This window comes from Sturnus vulgaris, chromosome 11 (assembly GCF_052056855.1).
Source record: "Sturnus vulgaris isolate bStuVul1 chromosome 11, bStuVul1.hap1, whole genome shotgun sequence".
In the NCBI taxonomy this organism is placed as follows: Eukaryota; Metazoa; Chordata; class Aves; order Passeriformes; family Sturnidae; genus Sturnus; species Sturnus vulgaris.
In genome coordinates this window covers 11,680,151-11,692,356 of record NC_142253.1, presented here as the reverse complement: position 1 = coordinate 11,692,356, position 12,206 = coordinate 11,680,151, and the positions used below count along the sequence as shown (strand labels likewise).

The window sequence follows — 12,206 nt, the reverse complement described above, 5'->3', positions numbered from 1 at the left end:
CCAGGAGCTTGCAGCCACCTTGGATGCTGTGTGGCTCTGCTGAGGCTGATGGAGTGGTGAGGGTGCTATGATGGTGCTGGTGGCACACGTAGTTCCCTGGACACTGAGCTTCATCTGGGTTCTGAACTTCCTCTGCTGGCATGTGACAGACCAGCTGGAAAGGCTGGGATGTTGAAGCCAGACTGAAGGAAATCCTGTCTGTCACAGCAAGCATTGCTGAAGTGCTTGGCCTTTATCACCTCCTAAACTTCTGAACATTGTTGTTACCAGGAGATTTGGAAGTCTTGGTCTTCATTATAAAGCTGGAATAAATGTGGTCACTGTCAAACCTGCTGCTTCAGGGACAGATCTTGTGTTTTCTAGGGGGTCTTACTGGTCCTGGCTCTTCTGAATGCTTCATAGCACTAGAGCTCATAAAATGTGAAGGACTTGGCTGAGCAGAGCCTTACTCAGAGGTCAGATGAGCCTGGAGGAGTGTCTCTTGGTCTGTGCTTCCCTTAAGGAGAGGGCTGGGAGGCCTCTTAGGTACCTGAAGATGAGATGAGCACAGACTGGGAGCTGAAAGCTGCCTGCTGTGGGAGGCTGCTGTGCATCTCGCCACGTGCAGCAGAGTCTGCCAGCTGTGTCCCTCAGCTCTGGCAGTTTGATGAGATGAGTCACTGGGTTTTGAAAGTCCCCAGGGCTTGGGTTTCTCTCCAGAGCCTGGCCCTCATGGTTGGCAGCACCCAAGGGAGCTCACTCAGGGATGCCCCAGCATCATGGCTCCTGGCAGGCTCAGCCTGTGAGGTAAGGCAGCTCCAGCTGGATTGGCACAGTGTGTCACCCTGCTGCTTTCCCTGAGCTGGGCAGCTGAAGAATCACTGCCTGCCCTTTGCTTTTATCTGCCCACAGGAATGCACCTGCTGCTTTTCCTGGACAGGTGGTTACAGTTTGCCATGCAGATGAGAGCTGAGCCCTGAGCTGGGGTTGGTTTAACCTCCCGTCCTAGGGAACAGGGTGACCCCTCTGCTCCCCATGTCCCAGCCCTTGGTGAGGGCATCCCCTCTGATCCTCCCAAACCTGCAGCGTCAGCTATTGACTAAGGACACAACGGCAGGGCAGTGCCAGAATGCAGCAGATCTCTCCCAGGCTTGGTGTGGGGCAGCAGAATGTGACTGCTTCTTCTAAATACAGGCCTGGAGGGAGGCTGCAGCCTCCTGTAGCAGACCAGTGCTGGTCTCTTCCAGGAGCATGGCTGGCTTCTCTTGCTGGATGTAGCAAAAGGACCTTACTTCAGGGAGTAAAAATTGCTTCCCTTCTCCCTCCTTGTTCTCTAGGGGACAAAGGGATAAAGCAGCGACTGGGGCCCTGGAGGAAGGGGGTGTTTCTTTCCCAGGAGTGCTGAAAGGCCCTGCCATTGCCTGCTGTGACAGTCCCTAGGCCCCCCTGGCTGCTGTCCCTGTCACCTCCTCCTGGGAGCTGTTCGGTACGTGCCTGATCCGTGCTGTGTTCCCTAGGCACAGAGAGCAGGTTGATGCTCCAGCACAGCCGCTCGCCATGGCTGGAGCAGCCCTCGGGCAATGAAACTCTCCCTGTCTGGGGGAGGCAGTGAGGCAGAGCCCTGCTGTGGAGCTGAGAGTTGGGGTGATGGCTGCGCTGTCAGAGGCTTATCCATAGGCGCCCTGGGAAGTACCGTGCACCTCCACTCCACCCCCTCCTGCCCTCCATGCCGCACTTCCCCTCCCTGCTGCAGGGAGCTGGGCTGCCAGCTCTCGTCCCCTCTCTGTCCTGCAGCCCCGGTGCACGCTGCGGGTCCCCGGTGCACGGAGGGCGATGAGCCGGAGCTCATCCCTCGCCCGTGCTCCCTCCCGCAGCAGGCAGAACAAGATGGCCCAGATCCTGCCGGGATTTACGCAACCTCGCTGGGTGCGCTATAAATAGATAGAGCCGGGGGGGCTCCGGCTCTGCCCCCGCTGCCCGCGGGGACTCGGCTCGGGGCACGGGGGACGCTCCCGGCCGGAGAGGCAGCTCGGGGTGTGCCCTGGGAGCTGCCCCTGCCCAACCCAGGGCTGCAGGGAATCGACAGCAGCTGGGACGGGGGTCTGCGCTGCGGGTGCCCGCCGGGGGTACCCCCGCCCCAATGCTCAAGGGGCTCAGCCGAGCGTAGCTGCGCAAGCATCGCGTTCCTCCCTCGCCTCCATGGCGGGGGACCCTCCTTCCTCTGCTCCGGTCCTCCGCTCGGAGGAGAATGCGGGCTCTGGGCATCAGCACACGGACGGACCCCGACCAGCAGGGAAGCCCCCCCCTAGGACCAGCCCCCTTCCTGCCCCGTCCTCGACACCTGCAGGGAGCACACGGGAGAGGCGTTTTGTACCAATTTATTTGAAACGACGATAAATGAAAAGGAAAAAAAAACGAAACCAAAAAATGACCCCACTAACCCAAACCCTCCCTAACCCACCCACCCCTAGACCCATAAAAAAACATTAAAGGCCATTGCAGTGCGGTCGGCGGCCGCCAGGGGGCGGCCACTCCCGCGCGCCGGGCCGTTGCCATGGCGGCGGGGCCGCGGGCCGCCAGGGGGCGCCGCGGCCCTTCGGTGCGGCCGCGAGCAGGCACGGCGCGCGGCGGGAGGGGCGGGGCCGGGCGGGGCGCGCGCGGGCGGCGGGAGCGGGACCGGCCCACGTGGCGCGGGGGGGGCCCCGTGCAAAATGGCTGCTATGGAAACCGGGCGGGAAAAATCCCTGTGAAGAACCGGGGGGACGCAGGAGGGGGTGGGGGCTGGGAACCGTCTACAGGCGGGGAGGGGCACGGCCGAAAACAAAAGGGCGCGATCGGGGAAAAGCCGCAGAGTGGGATGGGGGGAGAAGGGGCGGAAAAAAATAAGGCGGCAGAGAAGGGGAAGGGGGGCTGGGGCAGCCGCAGCCCCGCTCACCGCGCACGGCGGTGGCTGCGGAGGCGAGTCAGCAACACAAAGACAAAGCGGGTCCCCTGGGGTCTGTCCTCAGAGCAGTCTGTGCCGCGGGGCTCTCAGTCCGGGGGGCGGCGGGAGACTCCCTGCGCCTCAATCTCATGCCTTCCGGCTCTTGAGCGCCTTGGGCTTTGCCGACTTCTTCACCTTCTTGCCCCCGGGGGACGCGGCTCCCTTCTTGGTGGCCTTCTTGGCTTTGCCCTTGTCCTTCTTCGCCGCCGCGCCGCCGGCTCCCTTCTTGTGCGATTTCTTCTCGGGCTTCTTGCTTTTGGCCGCCGGTTTCTCCGCCCGCCGGGTCGAGGAGACCGTCGCCTTCTTGAGGGACTTGTGGGCGCTGTTGCCCGCGCCCCCCTCGCCGCCGCCTTCCAGCTTCTTCCTGTTGAGCTTGAAGGAGCCGTTGGCGCCGGTGCCCTTGACCTGGAGCAGCGTGTCGTTCTGTACCAGCGCCTTGATGGAGTACTTCAAGTAAGTCCTGCCATTCTGCTGGTCGAACCAGGCCACCTTCTTGGCCTCGTTATAGATCTTGGCCAGCGAGGAGCCATTGCGCTCACCCAGCTTGCGGATCGTCTCCACTACTAGCTGACTATATTTGCCCGGCTGGTTCTTCTTCTTGTTGTTCTTCCTTTTCTTCGATGGCGACAACGAGGCGCCGCCGCCTCCTTTCGCCTTCTTAGCAGCCGCTTTCTTCTCCGGGGAGAGCGGCGCCTCCTCTGCCTCGGCCATGGGCAGATCGTTTTCTTCAAGCTCTACCGACATGGTGCGGGGAGCCGCGGGCCGGAGCGGGGGCGGGCGGGGGCAGCGGCGGCGTGGCGGGGCCCGGCGAGCACACTCCGTCTACTCCACTCGGCGTGCGTTCTGCCGGGGCGGGCGCCGCCGCAGCCCTTTATATGGGCACGGGGCGGACCACATTGAGAACAACAACAGCCTGGTCCGCTGCCAGCCCCAACTTGTGCTTCTTGGGGCTCTTTCGCGGGGCTCCCGCGCCGCCGCCCGGGCCCCCCGCGCCGCCGCGCCCTCCCCGAGCCCCCCGCCCCTCCGGCCCGGGCCCGCCGCCGCCCCCGCACCCCCCGCCGCGCGCCGCCCGACGACCCCCGCCCAGATTTTGGGGGCGCGGCCGGCGCGGCGGCGGCGGCGAGGAGGGGGGGTGCCCGGCATGGCGGCGACTGGGGCCTCACTTCGGTCCCCCCGCCCATCGCCGTCGCCGTCGCCCGCCGCCCAAGAGGGGCCGCCGCGGGCGGGGGGGAGGCGGCGGGGGACGGGGGGCGGTGGCGGCCGCTCTGGCCCTGGATTCTCCGAAGGGAACTAACACAGGCGACGCCCTCCCGCGGCGGCCGGCAGCAGCGCGGAGATGCCCCGCCGAGGCCGGGGGTCCTCGCCCCGGCGACTGGGGCCGCCCTCCCACCGATCCTCATCCCTGTGGTCAATGGGGGAGGCCCCCGGGGGAGCCCCGCGTGTCCGGTGTGACCACCCCCCCTCCTGGCGGCCATCGCCCCGCAGGGGAGGATGCGAAAAGCGCGGCGGGGCTGGGGAGGGGCTGCGGAGCCTCCCGACCGGGCTCAGTGCCGTGGGTGTGGGAGAGTGTGTGGAGCGTGGCCGCCCCTGCAGCTCTGTGTGCCGTGGGAGCGGGGCGGGGGGGCTCAAGCCCCGCTGCATACGCAGCTCTCTATGGGCGTGGGGGAGCAGCAGCTCTGAACGCCCCCAGTTCACTCCATTCCCTCAAATCCCACCGGAGATACGCGGCTTCGGCGGGAGGGAGGAAAGGAGTGCACGAACCCCGGGGCTGGGCCAGGACGGAACCGTCTCCTCCCGCTCCCGGGAGTGGGATCCGTGTGCTCCCGCCGCGGGTGGGCCGGGTGTGTGGGTGTGCGGAGGGAGCCCCGCAGCCGCACACGCGTGTGCTGGGGCGCGGGGCACGGGCACGGGGGTGTGCACACACACACAAATGCACACACACACAAATGCACACACACAAATGCACACACACGTACTGTACACGCACATACATGCACGCACACACACACGGTCACACCCGCACACACTGTCGCACCCCGCCCCCTGCCCACGCACGCCAAGCCCGCACAACCCCGCCGCCTTCCCTTTCTCCTCCTCCTCCTCCCCCTCTCCCCATCCCCCGACTCTCTCCGCCATTTCCCTCGCCCAGCCCCCGCCGCCGGAGGCGGTCTTGGGGTCCGTGGGGCAGCAGGATCCTGCCCACCCGCGTGTGTGACCCCCATCCCGAACCGAAGCGGGGTGCCCTTTCCCTCCTCTGCTCCCCTGCCCCCCAGAACAGTGGGGTTCTGCCCCCCCTGCAGCCGTGCCAGCACCCCTGTGATGAGCTCTGCCCGGCCCCTGGGGCGCTCGGGCACGAAGAGAGGGAGGGCACAGCCCCAGGGATCCCCATCGGGAACCCCTCGGAGCACCGGGAGCACGGAGCACCCACCCCTGGGACACGGCACCCAGCGCTGCTGTCACCGAGCATGGTGACAGGGGCTGCATGATGTGTACGTGTGTGCAACATGCAACACACACCTGTACACGTGTAAATGTAGCGCTGTAGCCTGGTGGGAGCTTACAGCCAAGCCGGCTATAGACTGTGGTTGGTGTGTATGTTGTGTCTATTATAGATCTGTGATATCTAACAGTTGTTATTTAATCTAATAGCTACATGTAAATTTTAAATAAATGTAAGTGCAGGCATACCCGTAAAGACCTAGCTATAGATTTTAAAATATTGACATAAACATATGAAAATTTAAGAACAATACATGTGTATAGGTGGGTGGATGTGTGAGCAGGGCTGAGCAGTGAGTGCACCGATCTCACCCCGGCTGTGTGACCAGCACAGGGATCCAGCACCAATCTCCAGGGCTGTCAGTGAGGGCTCCTCTCCCTCCCCTCCAAAGGCAGAGTACGGAATAGAACACACACGTGGAAATAATGCAGGTATATTTATGTGAATAGAATGTGTGGGGGAGGCTGCTTGTGTGTGTGTAAGAGAAACACAGAGAATGGGAGAAAATAGCCCCAACAAACACACACACACACACTGTCCCCATATGAACATAAACACGTTATATACATATATATGGACATATATACATATATGGACACAGACAGCGAGTCATGTTCACACGTCTCATATACATACATACATATCTACAGAGAGTGTGAGGTTCACAGGCAGTTCTCTCTTGCTATATATACACACATTTTGGCATATATAGAAACGAGGGATGAGAGAGGGAGCGTGCTGTTCAAACCTTCTCACTATGCACACACAGACATATATGCACAATGTATGCAATATATATTGATATAGGGATAAGCTCTCACACTCTTTTCTCCTGACCTCTCTGTATGTAACAAATACATGTACACTATTCTCTCTCACTATATACATCCGTGTATGCATAGAGACACAGACACAGAGCTGTTCAGAATTAGAGCTGAATAATTAGAATTATTCTCTCTTGCTGTCTATGGATACATGTGCATATATACTTGAGGAAAAGAACAAGATCTATTCCCTCATACATATTTTCTATCACTCTCTCTCCTTGCCTTATATAATTGTATAATCTCTATATAATTTTTTCTCTGTATGTGATACATTATAGAGAGCAAGTGAGAGTTTTTCTCTCACACACAGTAGTGGCTCTGTATAGATATATGTGTGTACGTATGTACAGAGTGTTCACTCTTAATTATATATATATATGAATTTATGCAAATATAATTAGAGAGAGCATTGCTTATACATATTGTTCTCTGTTCATATATATGCATATATACCTATGTACTGAGCTGGTTTCACACATGACAGTCCTTTCTGTTTCTGTATAGATATGTATATATGCATATATACATACGTACTCTTATATACATAACTGTTCACACATAACAGAATATAATAGAATATATACCTATTCTAGCATAATATACTATAATATACTGTAATATACTTATAATACAATATAATATACTCTAATATACTGTTATATAATATAATATAACATAACATAACATAACATAATATAATATAATATAATATAATATAATATAATATAATATAATATAATATAATATAATATAATATAATATAATATAATATAATATAATATAATATAATATAATATAATATAATATAATATAATATAATATAATATAATATAATATATGATTCCAACAGAACATATAGAGTTCGAGGAAAGCTGTTCACACACACTTTGCTTGCTATATATAAATGTATACAGAGGGGGAAGAGAGCTGTTCACACGTAATTTGTTCACTGCATGGGTATACATACATTTATTTAGGGAGAAAGCTGTGACTATATATGTATATATATATACACTTCTATATGTAGAGAGAGCCTGTTCTCTCTTGTCGTTCTCTACATATTTACACACACACACGTATTACTAGGGAGACAGCTGCTTGCACACACAATTCTCTCTTGTTATATATAAATAAATGCACACATACACACAAAAAAGATCTTCACACACCGATAGTCCTGTGAATAGTTCACAGTAACAGTAGTCTCTGTTCACACATATTCTCTCTTGCCATATCTTTATATTTAGACATATACAAATAACAAAATCAGTGAGAACAATTCATACACACAAACAGTTTCCATGACTCTCTCCTCACCTCCCCCCATATATACTCTCTGAGATGCATAAATACATGCATATCTATGTATGTATGTTGATATATTCTCTCTCCATATGTACACATGTGAGTAGAGATAGTAAGAGCCATTCTCACACACAGTACTCTCCCTTGCCTTATATATGAGTATATAGATGCATATATGAGTATACATACAGATTGTTCATGCACAGCTCTCCCTATGTATCTATACATACATAATTAAAACATACTGTTTACACAGAAACACTATTTTCTCTGCATCATGCACCTGCATATGTATAGTTAGTGAGCTGTTTTCACAGGATACCCCTCTCTCTTTCTACACAAATACATATAAATGCAGATAAACACACATATATATGCTTTACATATAGACAGCATGCTTGCCTCTCCTCTCCCTACAGATGTAGGGATGTACTTAAAGAGCTGTTAACACTCACGGTTCTCTTCCTGTACATGCACACAGATATACATATTTATATATCTGTACAGAGCGACATTGGTTCTTTCGTACAATTACATCACTCTTTCTTGCTACACACGTGCACACACTCCATGTGTGTATACACATAGATACATATCTACTTAGATACTAGGGATATACTTAGGGATATATACTTACATAATAGGGGGATGAAGTAGCAGGTATGGTATATATAATGTATTGAATATAAAGTGTATTTTTATATTATATAGACTATTTATATATTTATAGATGTGCATATATACACACATTGAGCCGTTCAGAGAACTGTTTTCACATACAACACTCTCTGATGTATATTCTCTCTGTATATACGTATGTTCTCATACATGAAATGCTTTTTTTGTAATAGATAAACCTATATACATACATATATTGTATATATATAAACTTCACATAGAGCATCCTCTTTATATATGCATATATAGTGTATATATTTGCATATAATTGGAGAAAGCACTGTTTGCACACTCATGTATATATAGAGAGCAAGAATATGTGAGCTGTCCACAAATGTGCATAATTCTCTCACTATATGTATATACATAGGTCTATGCTTAGAAAGGGATGAGAGCTCTTTTCATAAGAGTTTGCCTGAAATATATATATTTGTATATATACACACACGTAAGTACACATGCATTTACAGAGAGAGCATTGTTCTCACACACACACTTTTCCCTTTCTGTAAATATACACAGACATATATGCATATGTACTGTATATGGAGGGCAGAGAGAGTGACCTGTTCATTCTCTTTTCTCTGCATGTATATGTATATGTATATGTATATGTATATGTATATGTATATGTATATGTATATGTATATGTATATGTATATGTATATGTATATGTATATGTATATGTATATGTATATGTATATTGTATGTGTATGTGTATATGGTATGTGTGTACTCACCAAGTGTTCACACTAACACACAATATCTTTTGCTATATATCCACATACATATGAATACATAACTCTGTATATTATTACATATATAACTAGAGATACTCACACATACACACGGTCCTTAAAAACACACAATGCCCTTTCCCTCTCTGCATGCACATATACATGTGTACAGTGAGATTTTGAGCTGCTCAGTTTTCCTCTTGCTACACACAAAAACACAGAGATGTGCATGTATACAAATATGAAGCACACATGCACATTCACACACAGACAGAGCATTCCCCATATCTCCAGCCACACATGCTTTATTTAAACATTTACTTATATGTGTAATTAATTGTATGTGTGTGCCTATTTGCTACCGTTCTTCCCATCTTTTCCTTTTCCCCCAAGAGGGAGAGAAAGACCTACACAGAGCATGGTAAAAATAACCCCATCACATCCCTCCCCCTGTAAAAATGCCTGTGGGTTATCTCTGTGTGTGTGCGCGCTGCTGTGGTCTCTCCCACCCTCTCTTCTGCCTCATATATAATATATATAATATATATTTTATATATATATTATTTTATCATATCTGGGATACATATGCAGTGTGTGTGTGCATGTCTTGATCTGGACATACATTCTCTGTCTGCATGCATGTGTGTATGGAGAGCAAGCACGAGAGAGCCGGTCATTCCCCCTCACAACTCACACACAAATGTTCCCATATCCAGTTCTACATCCAATTTATTTAGATATTTATTTACGTGTCTGTATTTTCTTTTATTTTCCTTCTCTGTCTCCCTCCCCCTCCTCTCTTTTTCAAAGAAATATAAAAATAGCTAAACTACACACAGACAGCTGCCTGTAAATGACCCTTTTATATAAAAACCAGACAGAAATAAATAATATACAACTATATAAAGTTATTTAAATATATGAAATAGACACAGAGAAGTGTATAAATAGTAAGAAAAATCTCCGTGTTTAGACAAAGAGAAAAAACCCACACCCATAAAAATACAAGCATATAAGTATAAAAAATGTGTCTGAATGTGTGTGATCATCTCTGTCTCTCCACGTATGGGGCAGTAACTAATACACAGACATATACACCTTTGTATATGTGTATATCCGTGTAATTAATATTCAATTTTCTTATATAAATATATAAATAAAGTATGTATGGGCGTAGCCATATCTGAGATTTTTTTCTCCTTCTCTGAGTATGTATATGTATATGTATATGTATATGTATATGTATATGTATATGTATATGTATATGTATATGTATATGTATATGTATATGAAGAAAGAAATATTTAATGCTATTTAATTTAATATTTAATTTAATTTAATTTATTTAATAATATTAATATTTAATATTTTATTTATTTATTATTTATATTTATTTAATATTTAATATTTAATTTAATATTTAATGCTAATTAAGAAAGAAATATTTAATTTAATAATTAATTTTCTCCTTCTCTGAGTATGTATATGTATATGAAGACAGAAATATTTAATGCTACATGTGTGTACATGGGTAAGGCTTCAACCAGACGTCTCATAAACAGAAACCTGTAACTCGTGCTCTGTCTCTGAGCCTTGGGAGATTTGCCCGTGTAATACAGCAATTCATACACACACAACTCCGTGCCTTTCCTTTGTGCTCTCGTGCTTTCCCTGCTGATTTGCTCTCCAAAAGAGGCGTCCTGGTAAATAAATACATACACACATGCCTGCTGGTGTAATGAGCATGTAAACAGCAAACACACCCGTGTTTGCTTAGAAACATTGGGTGTACCTATAGAAACCGGAGCGTGTTTTTGTGTTTGTGTGACACATTTCCCTCCGGGGTCCCTGCACACCTGGGGCTGGTGGCGGTGGCGGCCGTTTGGGGCTCCAGGTGTGCGGGGATGGGGCTGGCACCGAGCCCGCCGTGGTGGCGGCTGGGTTGGCTGCAGGGCTCCTGCTGGGGGTCAGGGCAGGCTGTGGTGCTCCAGCCCCAAAGCCCAGCTGGGTGCCCCTGCCAAGGCACGCGGGAGCGTTCCTGCGGGAGCGTTCCTGCCCCAGGCTTCGCAGCTCGGCTCTCCGTGCCGCCTTCCATGTGCCAGAGTCGACGGTCTGTTGGAATTCCCTTGACACGACTCCCCCCTCGCAGCTCCTGCAGCATAGATGTGGTTGTGTGATTCCCCAGCTTTCATACTCGCACATCGCAGCTGGAGCAGCCGCCGGGCCCCACACCTGCCTGCCCTGCCGCGACCTCGCCCGGCTGAGCTGCTGGAGCTTTGCCTGTTACGCTTAGGAACCGTGGATTCGGGAACCGACCCTCTCCCCTCGTCCAGCCAGACTCCGTCTTTCGGTCTCTTCTTCCTGCCCTGCCAGGACCTGGGCAAAGAGCAAAACCAGCTCAAAACTCAGCTGCCCCCATGAACCAGCTGAATGTCTCAGCCTCTTCCATTGCGAGTTTCCTCTGGGATTCACCCAGCAACAAGTCACCCTTGCACCCACTGTCATTGCACCAGCAACAGAGGTCATCACAAAAGTAAAAGATGGTGTGGGGAGTGGTTTTAAGCGTGTGTGTTCCCTGCAGCAAGTCAGTCCAGCTGCCTTCTCCAGTCCCAGGATTCTCCAGACCACAGTGATGACAGTGATTCTTGCAGAACACCAGTCCCCATCTGTGACAACACCACACCCGAGTGTAACAGCAGGGCACCAATTCCCATGCTGCTTGCCTCCTGCACTGGTTTTTGAACACCCGTATGCATTGCCACCTGTAAAAACATCGGTACGTAGGTGGCAAATGGAATCCTCCCTCCCCTTTAGGATCCATAACATCCTGTGGCAAGGAGCCCCACAGCTGTCCTACCCCATCTGGAGCACTCTCCCTCTCCCCGTTTAATCTGACTGGCAAGACATTAAACACGGGTCAGTTCAGGGCTCAGCCACAGCCCTTGCAGCCTCAGTTCCACCACCCAAGACCAAAGCAGGCAGAAGGCTGCAAAGTTCAGATCATCCCCTTTCCCCCAAAATTTCAGGGTTATTGTTCCCCCCCTCCCCCAGCTTGGCTTTCTTCACATTCCAGCTGTGTCCACAGAAAACAAGTGCAGAACACTTTAAATGGAGATGAGTGGAAGGTCAAAGTCTTTCAAAAGGATGCAGACAGAAAAGCGGTCCCACTAGGACACAGTGCTAGTGCAGTTATTTGA

At 50.5% G+C, this 12,206-nt stretch overlaps 1 protein-coding gene across 1 annotated transcript; it reads right to left on the bottom strand.

Moving 5' to 3' along the window:
• Positions 1-2,909: 2,909 nt before the first annotated feature.
• Positions 2,910-3,756, bottom strand: H1-10 (H1.10 linker histone). Its single transcript, XM_014890504.2, has one exon. It carries the CDS (start codon positions 3,704-3,706, stop codon positions 3,050-3,052), a length of 657 nt encoding a protein of 218 aa, XP_014745990.1. The 5' UTR covers positions 3,707-3,756; the 3' UTR covers positions 2,910-3,049.
• Positions 3,757-12,206: the final 8,450 nt, after the last annotated feature.

Excerpts from the sequence above, each read along its gene's own strand:
- H1-10 (XM_014890504.2), bottom strand. The coding sequence starts at position 3,706 with ATGTCGGTAGAGCTTGAAGAAAACGATCTGCCCATGGCCGAGGCAGAG.